The sequence below is a fragment of the Erpetoichthys calabaricus genome, chromosome 5 (assembly GCF_900747795.2).
Source record: "Erpetoichthys calabaricus chromosome 5, fErpCal1.3, whole genome shotgun sequence".
Taxonomy (NCBI): domain Eukaryota; kingdom Metazoa; phylum Chordata; class Cladistia; order Polypteriformes; family Polypteridae; genus Erpetoichthys; species Erpetoichthys calabaricus.
In genome coordinates, this window is record NC_041398.2 from 210,832,407 (window position 1) to 210,851,329 (window position 18,923).

General features: G+C 38.4%; 1 protein-coding gene across 5 annotated transcripts in view; it reads right to left on the reverse strand.

Moving 5' to 3' along the window:
- Window positions 1-5,097: 5,097 nt before the first annotated feature.
- The window catches only part of spef2 (sperm flagellar 2), a 146,964-nt gene continuing 133,138 nt past the window's right edge, over window positions 5,098-18,923 (reverse strand). The window contains exons 36-39 of one of the 5 annotated variants that reach the window (XM_051928343.1): window positions 18,015-18,096; window positions 17,824-17,960; window positions 14,836-14,958; window positions 5,098-5,282 (exon numbers count right to left, since the gene is read on the reverse strand). In XM_051928343.1, coding sequence (XP_051784303.1) covers window positions 5,226-5,282; window positions 14,836-14,958; window positions 17,824-17,960; window positions 18,015-18,096 — 399 coding nt within the window. In that variant the 3' untranslated portion in view covers window positions 5,098-5,225. Of the gene's footprint in view, window positions 5,283-14,835; window positions 14,959-17,823; window positions 17,979-18,008; window positions 18,097-18,923 lie in introns of all 5 variants that reach the window. The other 4 variants (XM_051928342.1, XM_051928341.1, XM_051928340.1 and 1 more) reach the window with 4 other exon arrangements.

Genomic DNA, 18,923 nt, shown 5'->3' on the forward strand with positions numbered 1-18,923 from the left:
GCAGTACCACCTTACCATTAAGAAATGTAACAAACCCCTACTACTGATACAAAGACTTAGGCTTAGGGTCAGAGCACATGCACTTACACTGCTGGTTTAAAGGTTTGCAACACCTCAGCTTATTCTGTTTTTATGGAAATGCACACAGTTTAATGTCCTAATGGTTCATGAAATCAAAGCACAGGACAAATAAACAATAGCAAATAAAAAAAATAAGTCAAACAATTATTAAGTGTACAAAAGTGTATTCATGTTTTTGATTCACAGGTGGCGCAGTGGTAGTGCTGCTGCTTTGCAGTAAGGAGACTGTGGAAGATTGCAGGTTCGCTTCCCGGTTCCTCCCTGTGTGGATAGCGCTTTGAGTAGTGAGAAAAGCGCTATATAAATGTAATGAATTATTATTCATCAGTGTTGCCACCTTTTCTGATTTAATAGCCAAACTGTGGTAACCCTTTTGATTCCAAATGTCACCCATTCTCCTCCATGTTTGACAGTTGGTGTCACACATTCAGGAACCATCCTTTCAACATCTCGACGACACACAAACACCCTGTGTGTTGAACCAAATATTGATTTATTGGTCCATAAGAGGTTCTTCCAGTCTGCAGTAGTCCATAGCCGGTATTTCTAGGCCCTATTTTGTCCTTTAAGAAATGGATTTCTTACTGCCACTCTCCCTGTTAAACCCAGAGCACAAAGTCTCCTCTTCACAGTAGAAACTGAGACTTGCTTTATCCAACCACTGTTAAGCTGTGCTTGAAGCTCAATCAAGTAAGCTGGTGACCCTCAGAAACTTGTCTTCTGATTGGCTTGTGACTTTTGGTCTGCCAGATCTCTTCTTTTCAGAGTTTCTTCCAGTTTCCATTTGCCTTTGGATTGTGTAGCACACCACTGGACTCACTGACACTTGGATTTTATTTTGCAGTTTCTCTGAATGAAAGGCATACACTTCTAAGAATAAGTCTCATTTCGTTTGTTGCTTGCCATTATGACTGAAATTTACAACTTTCTATACTGTAATATTTTCTAAGTAGTACTTTGGAGGGTGTAGTAACACAGTCTGCCCCATCTCTGCTTTAAGACGGACTGAGGGTATTTAAGTAATCAACAGAAGTTGGGACATCTGTGCAAATTGTTTGCTTCAACTTGCAAGGATTAATTTACTGTAATTGTTGCAGGACATCTGTAGGTTAGTTAGTTTTTGCTAACTTCAAGCAGTTTACTGCTTAACTTTTCACCATTTTAGGTCATTCATTGCATTTCACCAGCTTAAATTTGAAGAAAACTGGAAAAAATGAGGTGTTCTTAAACTTTTGACCAGTAGTGTAATAGCCAGCTTATTAGGTACAACTACCTAGCCTGTTGGGCCCGAACATGCCTCCAGAAAACCCTTTTTTGTATGGTCATGGTTTACACAGAGTGCTGAAATACAGTAATCTTAGAGATACTGGTTTACGTTGCTCTATCTTGTCCCTGAGTTGATCAGTTTTTGACTGGAGATACCTTATGCTTAATCCATGGTCATTTCTTCCAGGACCCTTAGTGCTTATTTGTCTTCCTTATTCCACTGTAAGTGTAGTTTCGTGCATTTTGTTGACAGGAGTAGAACTTGAATTGAATGACATATCCAATCTGTTATAAGGGAAAAAGGCTTGAGCATTATGATATGCTTCTTCTGCAAACATTGATCCCCAGATGGGCCTGTTGAGCCTAGGCCCAAGGGCCCAAATATCAAGGACACCCATTGAAAAATAAAACTGAGTCTTCAAAGCTGAACCTCTTTGTAGTGGTAGGGATTTTGAGCCCCCATTCGTAGCTATGTTTTCAACTGTATTTAGACCATGTGACCAACTGGTTGAGTGAGTTAGGACAATAAGCAAACATAATGCTGATGGCAATCATATTCTTGCTAGTAAAGTACAGAATTGGTTAGGAACACCTCCCTGCTAGTCGCAGCACTGGATGGTTAGGGTACAGGTTGTGAATGTAACCCAGTGTTGTATAGCAACAGAGTAGAAATTCTCACTTCCTGTACTGATCACAGACACAGACACACCAGGGGCCTCATGTATAAATGGTGCGTATACACAAAAATGTTGCATAAGCCCGTTTCCACGCTCAAATCACGATGTATAAAACCTACACTTGGCATAAAGCCACGCACTTTTCCACGGTACCTCATACCCTGTCGTACGCAAGTTCTTTGCTCGGTTTTCCAGACTGGCGGCACCCAGAGTCAAAGCAGTGCTACTGTTCCAGTGTGGTTTCATTTTCCTTTTTAGATCCACATCTCTGATATTGCTTTATAAATACACTGAAATTAACCGCATATTGTTTATTAGTTTAATCCATATGATTGTAATTAACCTGTAACAATATAATGGTGCACAGAATGGTCAAACTATTCTAAATACCATAACTGCTTTAGCGTTGTTACTCTCACTGCACCTCCTCCTTCTTCTTTCAGCTGCTCCCATTAGGGGTTGCCACAGTAGATCATCTTTCTCCATATTACTCTCACTGCACCACTCGGAGTATTTATATTACTGTATCTGAGTGTGAATCACAGCTCTACAGCAGCTGATCGGAAAGAGAATTATTGGTATACAGCATCAAGCACACGCTGCCTCAGCAATGCTGTCTATTGAACTGCTCTCAAACGGCAAACGCTTCAGAGCCTTTCCTCTACGGACCTCACGGTTCAGAAACCGTTTCATCCCAAGAACTCTAAACACACTCAATCAGTCCATCGAGTGCTCCTTGTAGAACAGTTTGTGCTTATAAGTACAATTACCTCACTGTAAACCTGCACTACAGTTATAATATTGCACAACCTGAGCCATTTTATAAAGCGCGTATTTATATATGATGACGATATCATTTTTAAGATGAAATGCAGGAAATATGTTTATTATATTATACAGATGAAATGTTAACATCATTTAAATAATCTATATTGACAATAATTAAACATGTGACACAGTGCTGCAGCGCTAGCGAGGAGCTGGCGCTCCGTTCAGAGATTGCTCCTGCCTTGCACTGTATTCTTGCTGGTGATGAAGCGACACTGGAAGGATAGATGGATAGAATAATTAAACAGGTACTACAAAGATATTTCAATGTTAAAAGTTTTGAGAATTGGTGTTCTAAGCTTACAGATGGCTTAACATCTATTACAGAGCCGATTGTGTGGCAATTGGGTACTTGGAGAAAGAAAAGGAAGGACAGGAATTGGGGGTTAGTACGTTTGAAAGAGACAGTACTGCTGCAATAAATTATTTCATTGAAGGTCGCGCACCGCGCAGCAAGCATCCTGCATGAGGCAGGAACAATCACTGCGCCACCGTGTTCCCATGTTTAATAACATGCTTTAACTCCTATCATCATGAAAATAATATCATGTATACATCTCAGTATTTTAATTATTCACAGAGCTGTAATATCACGAATGTAATGGATTCTGATTCCTGTCGGAGGAAGAGAAAGCCTGTTTAAGAAGTACGTAGTGATTCACACACATAGAGCACATTGAAGATCAAATACAGAACAAAGCATTTAACGTGCTACTTTAGTTAGGATGGGATTTGAGAAACTAGTAAATTAAACAATTTTAAGATGAAGTTTATGATGTTCTACTTTAATGACAAAATAAACTACGTGATTAAACTGGAAATTTCGAGTTTAAAGTTGACATTTCATGCTTTTTTCACACTGTGTGCCTTTTTTTTGTCTGTACCCTAATAAGCTTTCATATGACACTCAGACGGTGGGCTACGAGTCGCCTTTTCACGGCGACTTTGATATCTGACAACTTCTTTTTTATTTTGGGCACTGTGCGACTTTGTGAACTTGAGCTTTCAAGTTTCTCCGACACTCGATCAACTTCCTTTTGTTGTTTATACCACTGTTTAAACCAACAAATAGTACGTTTTTCCTTTGCCTCCACTTGGTATTCGCTGAAATTCTTCTATTTTCCCCTCTTGCTTTTGCCTTTGCCTTTTCACAGAAGGCTGAGCTTAAGGGCTATTTATATTGATTTGCATATTCAAAGAGACGTACTTCTGGGAGGAGTTGGGGCGGGACAGCAGGTGCATACATGTGCGTTACTTTTCATGCTGACTGGGATTTATGTAGCGGAAGAACATGGAAGTTGCCATTCGCACAGATTTATGCATCCAGATTTTTTTGTGCATACGAAACATTTCCGCTTTTGTCCGTATGCCGTGTTATAGTGTGAATTCTACACACAGTGTTGTACATGAGGCCCCAGGTATCCACATGTGCTCAGAGAAAGCCGTACAGCTAACCCGAAAAAAATCATCCCAAAAGTGTGGACAGTGGATGTGCGCGTGTATATAGGTAGGTAAATTCATGAAGGAATAGAACTCACAAACCATCTCTGGGTGCAGAAGAACACTTTTATTTAGGTGTTGGCTGGCCTTCACATTTTCTCTTTGAAGAACATCTATTCATTTTATTTATACTAACAGGTTATATGGCATAAAACCACTAGGGAGCCTCAACAACCACTATAATAACATGCCTATTGTTCAATCTTATGGCTTTGTGATTTGTTCATTTGAAAGCTTTTTCCATGTGTATTTTTACTTTGGAAAGTTCAGCACATACATGTCTCATCTTGTGAGTCTCTGTTGTCATTCTTTATCTAATTTTTCCTGAACAGTGTGAAAGTCAGTCACTCATTGTCCAACCCGCTATATCCTAACACAGGGTCATGGGGGTCTGCCTGAGCCAATCCCAGCCAACACAGGGCGCAAGGCAGGTAAAGCATAAAGTGAAAGCTTGAAACATATTGCTGCAGGGAATATATTATGCAATCTTATTAAACAATAATAAAAAAGAGAATAATAAATTATCATGCGACCCCATCTGACACTGCATGGGTAATATAAATAATAAATACAAATTATATGGACCTAATGTGCGGACTTTTTGCCATTTCTTCTCTGTGCTACCAACACCATTGCAGTAAAATTATAAACTAAAACCCACACATCTATGCCAAAACATTAAGATAATCATGCACATTACAAAATAAGCTAGAATTCATGAAAAATAAATACAAATTCAAACACTTTTACTAAGCACATTTTTATTACTTTAAATATATTTGGTCACATAGTACATTTCCCATTAAAATTAACTTATAAAAAAATTTTTCGTAATAAAGTACATATTGTTCCAAGTATGAAAATAACGTTGTTTCAGGATGAGACAGGATCTCTTTCAGACTGTAGAATCTGTAGTATATCCTTCATGCCCTACAAAACAAATAGAATGTTTTAAAATGACAATTTCATATGTGCAATAGCAAAAACTCACTCATTACATCTATTATTCCCTTATCTAATTGTTTTTTGAACATTGTTTCTTCAATTGCAAGGTTGTGTGGAACAGGGGCCTGTCCTGTGGCATCAGACTCAAGATATGGGTGAATACTGAACACAATACCACATAAAGGACCAATTTAGAACAGTTATTTAAATTTATAAAGTGTAAATCGCGCAGTGATCAGGGCCAGACCAACAATCCAGTCCTGAGGCTTCATCTATAAACGATGCATATGTTCTCACGCCAGCCTTAAACTGTGCATACGTAAGTTTCCACTCGGTTTTGCAAACTGGCGGCATCCAACGTTAAAGCAGTGCTACTTTTCCCATTTTTTTTAGATTCACGTCCCTGACGAGGCTTTATCAAATGCACTGAAATTAACGGCATATCGTTTATAAATTTAAGGCATCTGATTGCAATCAACCTGTAACAATATAATGGTCCACGGAATGGCCAAACTATTCCAAATACCATAGCTGCTTTAGTGTTGCTACTCTCAGTGCACCATTTGCTGCCTCAGTCATGCTGTCTATTTGAACATCTTTCATTCGACAAACACTTCAGAGCCTTTCCTGTACGAACTTCGGAAACAGTTTCATCTCAAGAGCTATAAATGTACTCAATCAGTCCATCAAGTACTCCTGGTAGAACTGTTTGTACTTATAAGTACAATTACCTCAATGTAAACTTGCACTATAGTTGTAATATTGCACAACCTCAGCCACTTTAGGAAACCATTTGCACTATCTGCACTATATGTACAGTACATGCATATTGTACTTATGCTTTCATATTGTATATTTTTCATTGTTCTTTATTGCATTATTGTTATTATTTTATCATTTTATAGGAAAATAATTTATGGACGATTTGCATATTGAATCTCATCATACCATTGTAACAGCTAGCCCAGCCACAGACAAACACGACACCACAATGTCCACAACACACACGTTATTATCCATCCATCCATTATCCAACCTGCTATATCCTAACTACAGGGTCACGGGGGTCTGCTGGAGCCAATCCCAGCCAACACAGGGCGCAAGGCAGGAAACAAACCCCGGGCAGGGCGCCAGCCCACCACAGGGCACACACACACACACCAAGCACACACTAGGGACAATTTAGAATGGTCAATGCACCTAACCTGCATGTCTTTGGACTGTGGGAGGAAACCGGAGTACCCGGAGGAAACCCATGCAGACATGGGGAGAACATGCAAACTCCATGCAGGGAGGACCCGGGAAGCGAACCCAGGTCTCCTAACTGCAACTCAGTCCTTGGTCCTTCGGGCCACCTCCACTCCTTTCTCGCAAGCTCCGTCCTCTTTCTACCCGACTCTGGCTTCCCGAATGAAGTGAGGCGGCCCCTTTTATAATGCCCCGGTTGTGCTCCAGGTGCCTGATGATGAACTTCCAGCAGCACTCCCCAGTGTGGCGGAATTGCTGCCCTTGCACCCAGAAGCACTCCGTGCGTACACCATCCCTGGTCCATCAGCACTTCCTGGTGTCCCGGAAGCGCTGTCCCCCATGGATCAAGGACCGTCCAGGTGCCCAGGGAAGAGAAGTAACGCTCTCCCGGTCCCGGCGGGGCAGGGTTCCTGGCCGTCTATCACGCCATGCAATAACAATAAAGGAATTCAATTCAATTCAATAGAAAAGAGTGCGTATTTACAGATGATGACGACTGGCTTCTCAGTCAATTTAGATTTCCAAGCGCTATCTTCTTGGAGGTTTTGATATCACTTTTAAGATGAAATGCGTTAAAGTATGTATATTACATTATACAGATACATTTCTAACTTAATTTAAATAATGTACACTGTTAATAATTAAATGTGTGGGCATGGTGGAGCAGCGGCAGCGATGAGCTAGTGCTCCGTCCAGGGATTGTTCCTGCCTTGCACTGTATGCTTGCTGGGACTGGTGCAACCCTGGATGGATAGATGGATGGAATAATTAAACGTGCACTACAAAAGATATTTCAATGCTCCTTGAAGTTCTAAGATTACAGATGGCTTGACATTTATTACACAGCTTGTGTGGCGACTGGATACGTGGAGAAAGAAAAGGAAGGACAGGAATTGGTGGTTAGTACTTTTGAAAGAGACAGTACTGCTGCAATAAATTATTTCATCGGGGTCACGCACATCCCAGCAAGCATCTTGCGGGAAGCAGGAACAATTTTTGGACGGGGCGCCAGCTCATCAGTACCACTGCACCACTGCACCACCATACCCCCATGTTTAATACATGCTTTAATTAATTTCATCATGAAAATGATATCAAGTATACATCTTATTGACTGTTTTTTTTTAATAAAAGAACTGAGCATCTTGTTCACCTACCCCTTGCTTTGTGTGTATTTGTCCTCATCTACCAAGCTCATCTCGGTCATGTCTATCAACGTTGTCGTGTTGACGAGCTCCCGAGATCAACTGGGAGAGTGGAGCGAACCCGCACTGTCACACATTCTTGAGTATATAGCTATACTGCAGCTTGTAAAACCCTTTGGTCATCTCACTACATCATCTGATAACAAAGATGTAAATCACACAAGAAAGTGTCCAAAAGGACATTCACTTTAGGCTTGTGTCCACAAACTGAACCTGCCTGGATGTAATGAACAAAAAAACACGCATATAAGCAGGCACTGATTCTGTAACTGGAAGTGACCTTGATCCAATCACTACAGGTTACACCTTCCATCACAACTTGCTGCATTCTTCTCTTCTGTTGTCTTTGGGGACCTGAAAGCGGATGAGCCACTCTTGTTGGGGGAAGCTGAAAAGCTGAGGATCTGTTCTTTTTAGGCACTGGGAGATGACACGCCACTCTCTTTTGGTGAGAAACCAATCATTCTTGTGGACTGGAAGTTACTCTTCATAGAACAGGGGTGTCAAACTCAGATCTTGGAGGACCACAGTGGCTAAACATTTTCATTACTAACCAATTACTATTGATAATGAAGTACATTTCTTTTACTTTAGTTTTATTGACTTGTTTTTTAAGACTCAGGACTTTGTTTTTTCCTTAATCAGCAATCAAACAATAACGATTTGCAAAGAAAGCCAACAAGACAAATTAACTCAATGAGATTTGCACTTGCGTGTCCATCAGGTGAAAGTCTGAAAAATATCAATTATTTTTGTCCACAAAACATTTTGCTAGTGCCCTCGGAAAGAAGAAAATCAACAGTTTTGAAAATGCCTGGTGTGGTAGAATAGGAGCACCAACAAGGCATGGAATGACATAACTGGTTTCACTAAGGACAAAAACTGACTTCTAGTTAAGAAATTAGTTGGATTTTGAGGTCCCTGTCTTAGGTAGTCATATCATTGGCTTGCGTTAGATCTCATTTTTCTTTAGTTGCTAGTTAATGAAAAAAATTAAGAGGTCTGAGTCTTAACAAGCAAGTCAATACAAATTAAGCAAAACAAGTCTCTTTAACTAGAAACAGTAACTGGGTACTAATGGAGAAAGTGGCTGGAACAAAAACCTGTAGCTACTGTGACAATCCAGGGTCAGAGTTTGGCACCCTGCCATGTAGCCTTTGGAGCTTGAAGCCCTGAACTAGCTCTAAGATCCACTATGCCAAGCCAAGCTCTGTGCCAGTGACTGAGACCAGTCTCAGAAGACTGAGAAGCAGCCATTACTTCAAGAAGGAAACTTCAACACCTATGCTCTTGTGCCAGAAAGAATAATACTTTTCCCTATGAAGTTGCAGAGGGTACAGCAAAGAGCCTAAAAGCGAGCTGAAAAGGTGACATCACACTACATCACATCACAATCAAAGAGTGAAGTAACAAAGAGAAAGAGTGCATTCCAATGCAAAGCAGAGTCCTCCATTTGAACACAGAGCAACAACACTCAACTTCACGCAACATCCTTAAAGTTGTTTCTGTGCTTCTGATTGATGTGTTTACAATGACAAGGATAACAAATATAATTTACCAAGATTTCTTTTGTCAACTAATTATCAACATATCCATTCCTTTTAAAACTAAAACACTACAGTGCAGGATGCGGAATGCTGAGTGGAAATTTGTGAAGATTTACACTGAAGCACAATAAAAATCCTAAATGGTTGTGTTGTTTGAAAGTGTTTACTAAAACATAACCACTTTCAAATCCAAAGCAAATTCTTCTAAACAAAAGTAAAGTTTGTAACACAACTACCAGGTATTAAACTTGTGTGCATTTCCCCAGTACTTAAATTCGTGCAAGCTGTGAAGCTCGAAACCACACAGGATCGTACTTAGCTACCCTATCTCTGTAGCTGATCTCAGAACAACATCTAGTGTGGCTTTAGATTATTTTCTTTTATATGTGAAATGAAACCATTTGGGATTTTTTGTTTCATTTTGGTTTGGGTCAAGTCTATTTTTTCCTACCTTTTATTTGTTTTTATTTTATGATAAGGCTATTTAAATTTATTTACAAACTTCCTTATTTTGAATTGTAATCCCAGATCATTGTGTATGTCTGTTTTCAACATATGGCTTGAGAATATGTCAGGTTACATAGACAAAATATAGTATAATTTAACAGCTTGGAAAAAGAAAATCCTTTAAAATAGATCACCCATAATGTCTCTGTAGTTTGCAAGGTTTTAAACAATATGCTGAAACTTACATTTTGACCTAGGATAAAATAACTTACAGTGACTTGTTTGCCAAAGGATTTTTATGAAAACCACATTATCTTCAAACAGCAACTGTTACATAAAATGAAAGCTAAAACTGCACAAACCATACAGCCACTAAGTATTAAAAAATAATAACTTGATCTTGTGGCTTTGTAAACGAACAATGTCATTTAAATTACTTATGATAACATTAGATATTGAAACAAACTGGCAAGCACAGTTTTGCTTTAAAAGTGCGGATTGGTTCATAGGTTGTCAGTTGTGTTTCTCTCTTGTACAGTATTAATTCTCATTGATTTCTGTTTTAGAAAAGGTTTTTCTGTTTGGGTTAGTGGTGATCCTATTAACCACTTCCCATGGTCTCATACAGGCATTTCAACATTTTGATACCTTTGCTGACAGTATCCTACACACCCTCTTTAAGCTGTTTGTAATATCTACTGTTAAATGTCTGTGAGGGCAAAGACAGCAATTTAGATGCTGGACTATCTGTTGGGCAGACCGCAGGTTGTGAGACTGCGTTTTTGATACGGATGTGAGCAACACTGGAGCACCACAAGGAACAGTCCTGTCTCCTTTTCTCTTCACTCTTTCCCCTCTTGACTGTAAATATAACACCAGGTCTTGTCACGTACAGTAATTCTTAGATTACACTTATGGGTGTATTGATAAGGGGAATGAGACAGAGTATAGGAATGAGGTGGAGAACTTTGTTTCTTGGTGCAAAGAACATTTTTGCACCTTAACATCGGCAAAACCAAGTTTTTTGACTTTTGCCACACCAAACAGTCTCTGTGTCTGGTCCACTATTCAGGGAGTGGAGGTAGAGGTGGTGCACTTCTACAAGTAGTTGGGGGTCCACATCAATGACAGAAGAACTCGGAACACAGAAGAACTATATAAGAAAGAACAGAGCAGGCTCTTCTTCCTTAGGAAACTGCGTGCTTTTAACGTGGGAAGTGACATCCTTCACATCTCATATAACTCTTATGATGACCAGTGCGATTTTCTGTGCTGTGGTGTGCTGAGCTGGTAACGTCACTTCAAGAGAGGCCCACTGAATTAACAAGCTAATTAAAAGGGCAAGCTCAGTTATGAGACACACTCTAGACCCAGGAGGCAGTAGCAAAGGAGAGAATTAAAACAAAACTGAGTACCATTTTGAACAATACTTCACATCCTCTTCCTGACACACTAACACTGAGAACTTTCAGTCAACGAATGATTCATCAGAAGTGTGTCAAGAAAAGCTACTGCAGCTCCTTTATACTAAAAGAAATCTGCTTGTGTAATGCTGGGACTGCCAAGGCAGCTGTTTTCTTTTTTTTCGTTTTAAAATTTTCTTCCTTTTTAGTTATGCTGGTATGTGTTCAGACCATAGTGTGTGTGTGTACATTTAATTATTTATGTATGTATTTGTGCATTGAAAGAGCATTTGTAAAAATCTAAATATCACCCTGAGAAAAATGGTAGTACAGTGGAACCTCGGTTTGCTAGCATAATTCATTCCGGAAACGTGCTCGTAGTCCAAAGCACTCGTATATCAAAGTGAATTTCCCCATAAGAAATAATGGAAACTCAGATGATTTGTTCCACAACCCACAACTATTCATATAAAAATGATTAATACAAAATGTAAAGTAAAAATACATAAAACAAATTAACCTGCACTTTACCTTTAAAAAGAATCATGGCTGATGTGAGTGAGTTTCTAAACTCTTGTGGGATTGCACCCAACGGGACGACACGCGGAAGAGCGTCCTGAAGCAACCGCAGGCACCCAGCGTTGTAGCAGTTCGCTGTAAAAGTGAATCCGAAAAGATCGCGGACATGCTATAAGCGCCTGCCATCAATGGGTGATACAAGGAACAAGGAACAGGGAACATTATAAATGCGCAGGGGCCTGCCTGACTGCTGTGTCTGTGTATAGGAGAGCGGCAGATCCCGCTACAATAAATAACCGCGCTGTTGCTGTTTCCAGCTGAATAAAGCTGGTGTACTGAGACTGAGCTTCGTGTTTTAGGGTGCAAGACGGGGACTCGCACGTCACAGCACACACGCACGTGAGCACACACACATACACACACGCGAGCGAGCAAGAACACACACATACACACACACACACGCGCACACACAGTCACAATGCTAATGTTGTAGTAAGCAGTATACGATCGTACGGATGTTGACTATATGAGTGAGGCACGCCGACTGAGACGGAGAATAGGAGACGATTGCCCAAAATCCCGCAGCGAGAGAGAGAAGAACCATCAGCTCAGTTGTGATCACATGACGCTCAGCAGACAAAGCGTATACATACTACTCGTACTGCAAGGCCTTGCTCGTTTATCAAGTCAAAATTTATTAAAAATTTTTGTTCATCTTGCAAAACACTCGTAAACCAAGTTACTCGCAAACCGAGGTTCCACTGTACTAGGGTGTTGTACCATGTTAGCCATTATGAATGTAGTGAGAAGTCAAGAAAAATGACCTTTTATTGGCTAACTGAACAGATTACAATATGCAAGCTTTCACAGCAACTCAGGCTCCTTCTTAAGGCAAGATGTAATCAAATGAAATTCTATCCAACTGAATCTAATCTAATCTAAACATGAGAGAATGAAAAGGCTTTTGGGAGCAGCATGCCTTGTTTTCCCTTAAAACAAAACCTTTACAACCCAAAAACATCCTTCAGTGAGTTTCACATTTCGCAATTGTAAAATCACCTGTGAAACATATTTTAGTGTCATGAAACTGCATGTCAAGTAAACCTTGCTTGTTTCGCTCATCACTAGTGCTGGTGAATTGTTCTTAAGGATTTTGTGATGTGTCACACCTGTGTTTTAAACAGACACCAGAAGGTTCTGCATCCTACTGTAAATTGTCACTTCTCCTTCACTTGCTCACTTGACTGAAGTGCACACTCCTCCTGAACTTATGTTTCACAAACGTCACCTCATTTGAACACTTTCCCAGAAGCATTAAGTAAGCAAGATGTGGGAATAAAAACGTTTGGACTGAGAAAACCTATCAGCTCTGTTTACCTGGAACATCGCTGGAAACCCTACACAAGATAAAGGGGAAGAATTTGCATTGTTTACAGTAACTGTGGAAATGTCTGAAGCTGTTAAAGACTCTGCTTACTTTATTAAGTTCCTAGGAAGAACTGACTTTGAATGAAAATTCATTTTCTTGAGAATACACTATCATAGAGCAAAAGCATGGAATACATTCAGAGGCCAAAGTACCATTTAAAATGTAAATTTCAACCATAGGCAGCCTTTGAGGGGGCAAGAGGAGGTTGGGGCCCTCTCAAAATCCAACAGTAAGACAAACATACAGTATGTAATATTGTAATAATGATAAATTTGTTTTCTAACGATGTGTTTTCAAAAACACTGCAGCCATATCACATTACACATCATATTATGCTATGTGGCTGCTTACGGTTGTATCAGAATGACTTGATTGATAGATATCAGACCAAAAACACTTGCAACCAATTCCAAACTTTCTTCAGTATCACTCTGGTAAACGGTATCAGGAGCTAACATTCAATAAACTACACTACACACTTAACAGCCTAATCCAACATATCCATCGAGTGTAACTGCGTTGTTACATTTTTGCTAGAACTATTGCAAACACTGGTATTCAGAGTCACTCAGTAATATTAAGGAAACCACAAAGGATGGATATTTGACACTTTTCTAAATGCAGACCTAACAAAAGAATACTCCTTCTGACTGTATTTCTCTATTGAATGCTTAACTGACTGACACTAACACATCACACTTCATTCTTCTAAAAAGAGACGACAGCGACAGAAGTAAGTGATGAGAAAATCACTGAAGCTCAATGAAGCATTTCAGAATGTCCCGCTAGTCTTGATAATAAAACTTAGTAATGTCCTTTGCCCACCCATTTCAAAAAGTGAAACTCCACCCATAATTGTAACGTCATTGGTCGCTGAAATGTTACCAGGGTATGTGTTTGTGTGTATGTGCCTTTCACATGCCTATTTCAAAAATCCTTTAACACAAGATTATTTTGAATCCAGTGTTTTAACAGAGATATCTCCACCAGGTCAAGTAAGAGTGAATAATAACCATGTTTTCAGACATTAATTCCAGTGAAATACTATAGCATAATAATGTGATCAACTTCTCAGTGTTTCAATATCGTATTTCATATTTATGCTCTTTGTCCAATTGCTAATTCAGTTTTTTAAACTACTGTACTCTTCCAAATATACTATGTTTGCAAGTGGTTGGCACAGTGTTTAGCTCTAGAACCTCACAACTCCAGGAGTCCAATCATTGCCTGTTTGGACATGTTTTGATGAGGATGTTTAGACATTCTTCCTGTGGCTGTGTGGGCTTTACCTCCAGAGATGAGTGGGTGTGTTAGGAAATCCTGCTCTGGACTGGTGCCCTACCCTGACCTAGTTTTTGCCTTTTGCTCCTTGAATATGCTTCTGGCTCCCAGAGAGTGTAAAATAAGTAGACAAATGAATGTTTCAGTTTTGGGTAGCATGATGGCATAGTGTTTAGCTCCAGAATCCTAGCTGTGTGCAGCTTAGACATTTTTGCTGCGTTTGTCTGAGATTTATTCAAATATTCCAATTTTATTTTCACATCTCAAAGATGCACACAGCTAATATGAGTGCATGTATCCTGCAAAACAAGATGCTTTGTCTATGGTTGGCACTGGCCTTGTGCCCAATATTGCCTGGATAGTATCAGTTCAGGATGACCCACAACTGATAAAGTAGGCTAAAGGATGAATGGATGCTTCTGTTTTGGATTGATATTTTATTTGTCAAAGAATACTTACAATGTATTTGTACTGCACATTTTCCTCCATCATCTCCTGAATAAAAGGATGTTGTGACAAAATGGAATAAGGAATTTCATCCTCTTCTCTGTATCCCAGTCCTCTGTAGATTTGGCAAAAATGCTGTAAAACATTACACATTATTATATGGATGTTTTTTTGTACTCATACTTTTCACTGTTCCTAAGGCATTTAAAGTTTTATTAACTGTTCACATGTTACACTGAAATTGAGAAATTTTAAAATTAAGAGTATCCACAAATACAGTAAGTGAACCATTTTATAACACAAGTGTCTTGTAAATAGCAAATGCATTCCCTGAGTTTACAGGGAAATTCTGTTTTGTTATATGATATAGTGGATGTCACCAGCATTTACAGTGGATTTAGATAGTACTCAGACCCTGTCACTTTCTGTTCACTTTATTGTGTTGTACATTTAATTGTAAATGGGTATGTTTACCGTTTTTGCCATTAATCTTCACTCAGTTTTCCATAATGACAAAGTGAAAATATGTTTTCAGAAACGTTTGCAAATTTATCAAAAATCAAACACTGAAATTTCACATTCATATAAGTACTGCCAGTGTACTACTTTTAAATACAAAAGGAGGCACAACTAGTAAATAAAATTTTTTACCTGCACATTTCCTAAATAATTAATTAAATAATCTTACAATCTCTTGTTATAAGATAAACGCACAAACAAAATGTCAAGTGTCACTTGTCACTGTTTCTTCTCTCTGTTTTAGGTAGAGAAGCATTTATAGCAAGTGCAGGGCAACTTAGTCCATCAAAGTGGATGTGGCTGCAGTTTTCTAAGAAACAGTCCTCACACCTTCAAAAAAATACTGATGCACTGTCACAGGTAAAACATTGGCTTGGTGAGTTTGATTAGAACATGCTTAGCTTATAAAAATGGAAAAAATAATTTTCTCTGCATAAAGCTATGATTTAGAAATTTGGCCCTGTAACCTAAATATAATTACAGTATATGTACTTATCTTTCTGAAATGTTTTTGTTTAAAGTCAGTACATGTTTAGCATTTTACAATGCTAAGAAATGTTCAAACCTTATTTTGGACTGAGAGATGTGTTTTTGAGTTATCATGTCTTGACTTGGAAAGTCAAATCTGTAACACTTGCAAATCTGTTAAAAATCTGAAATTGAAATTTTGACCTTATCATAGTACTTCCCTTTCCCTATATACAGGGTGGTCCAGATCTAATTATGCAATTTTCATTACGCTATAACTTATTAAGTTTATTACATAGAGAATTTACAAAAAATTATTTTTGTTGCCGAAAGATGGCAGCACCTGCCCTGCATTCGTTTATTGCAAGATATTTTGAACAATTCTTTTGTCTTGCATTGTTTTCCTGCATTGCATTAAAAGTTGCATAGTTAGATCTGGACCACCCTATATATCTATATATCTTATATATATATATATATATATATATATATATATATATATATATATATATATATATATATATATCAGTTATTCAGTCTCTTTGACTTTTTTAACATTTTGTTATATTGTGGCTTTGTACTGACATCATTTCTATTAATTTTTTCCAACATCAATACCTAGAAAGTCAAAACGAAAGCAGGATTTTAGAAAAGTTTGCAAATTTATTCAAATAAAAAAAAACCCTGAAATATCACATTGACACAAGAATTCAGACCATTTACTCAGTACTTAGTTGAAGCATCCTTGGCAGAAAGTACAGCCTGAAGTCTTCCTGTGTAAGATTCAACAAGATTTGCAAACCTGGATTTGGGGATTTTCTGCCATTCTCCTCTGCAGACCCTCTCAGGCTGTGTCAGGTTGAATGGAGACCATTGGTGAACAGCTATTTCCAGGGCTCTACAGAGATGTTTGATTGGGTTCAAGTGCGGGCTCTGGCTGAGCCACTCAATGACTTTCTCAGAGTTGTCCCTAAGACACTCCTGTTTTGTCTTTGCTTTGTGCCTAGGGACATCATAGTCCTGTTGGAAAGTAAACCTTCAGCCCAGTCTGATATCTGGAGTGCTTTGGAGCAGGTTTTTCATTAATGACATCTCTGTACTTTGCTCCAGTCAGTTTTTCAAAAACCCTGACTAGTCTCCCAGTCCCTAGATATGAAAGGACCCCACAGCATGATGCTGCCACCACCATGCTTCATCGTTGGAATAGTATTACACAGATGATGAACAGTGCCTTGTTTTCTCCAGACATGACACTAATCTTGGTTTCACCAGATGAGATTATCTTGTTTCTCCCAATTTTTAGGTACCTTTTTTTCAAATGGCAAGTGGTCCTCCATGTGTCTTTTACTGAGGAGAGGCTTCTGACTAACCACTCTGCCTGAGACAAATTCTAAGTGTCATAGCAAAAAGTTTAATATGTGTGTCAATGTGATATTTCAGTTTTTTATTTTTAATAAACTTGCAAAAAGTTGTAAAATCCATTTTTTTTCTTTGTAATTCAGGGGTAAATATTTTCTGAATGTATTGTGTTTATGTATATATATATATATATATATATATGTATATATATATATATATATATATATATATATATATATATATATATATATATATATATATATATATATATATATATATATATATATATGTAGTTATATGTGTGGGGTTAGACTGTTGTCCACTGAGAAGAAGGCTTTAGCTGCTGCATAGCTATTCATGTGTGTTTCTTTTTCATTACTAGGTATGAAGTCAAACATCCAGATGAAGAACAGTATCCAGCCCACCAGCCCTAACCGAACTTCACCCCTTTCTGTTCTTGGATTTCTTTGCCTCCCCATCCCTTTCAATGTGTTATGCTTTTCTCCTTATTTTGCAATATATATAAATACCCCTAAGGTATATGTAAGAGTATTAATTAAAGAGGATTTTGCTGTTTTGGTAACAATAATCAAGTAATGTAAACTGTTTAACATGTTATTTTCAAAATCCTGCTTTCTTAGCACATTCACTTACCCCATAATAATCTGAATCAGTATTTCCTTGAACATAAAATCTGGTGTGTTCCCTAGTTTTACAGATGCCATGGGAGACGACCTTCAACAAAGCCTTCAGAGGTACTTTAACATCAGTGTCTTCGGCTGAAATTTCACCTTCACCTTCACCTTCACCTTTACCTTCACCTTTACCTTCACTTTCACCTTCACCTTCACCTTCACCTTCACCTTCACCTTCACCTTCACCTTCTTTTGCTTTATCTGTTGCTGTTTGACCAAGACTTTGAGTGGACTGTGAAATAGAACAAAGATACCATACAATTTAGAAATAATAGACTGCATAGAAATGTATCCTTCTCTGGAAACCTATCAGTACATTAAATATCAAAACTTACAGTGTACAATTATTTATTGAATAAATAAATGAAATTAAATGCAGTTTCCCAGGTGCTCCTGGGAACTGCCTATCAGTCATTTACTGTACTGTAGTTGAGAGGAATCTTAGTATACTGCCAAATGGTCTGGATTCAACTGCTTTTAATTGTGTGCTGTTTAAGGTTTTTCTTGCATTTAATGGGCAAATGCACCTTGAGTATTTCAGTAGGATTTTAGGCCTGTGCTTTGACACAACCATGTCCAAAATGCCCCATTGCAACTTTGTGTAGTGCATTTATTTTAGTGTTTTGGATCACTGCCTTCTATGAAAAATCAGTTTTCAATTCTGCTGAGCTCACTGACATCACATTCAAGTCAAGTGTTCCCACATAAGTTATATAAGAGAAAAGTAATTTAATGGCAGCAAGCTCCTATTATGTCTCCATCACAATTCTTTATAGTTGGTACTAACAGGGGCAGACTGTGCTATCTGAGATGGACGAAAATGCAGGTGCTGTCATTACATATACAAAATTTAACTGACTATGGAGAGTAACATTGCATGCCTGTGTCAAGTTACAAAAATGCCTTTTGGGACAATTCCCTAATAAAGTGCAGGTGCCACTACTAAATAAAGTTCTCCACGGAAAAATTTTGGAACGAAATATAGCCTGTAGTCTTCCCCTGTAGAAATGGGCAATCTGTGCAAAATTTAGTGGCGATAAATTAAAAGGTGTAGAAATG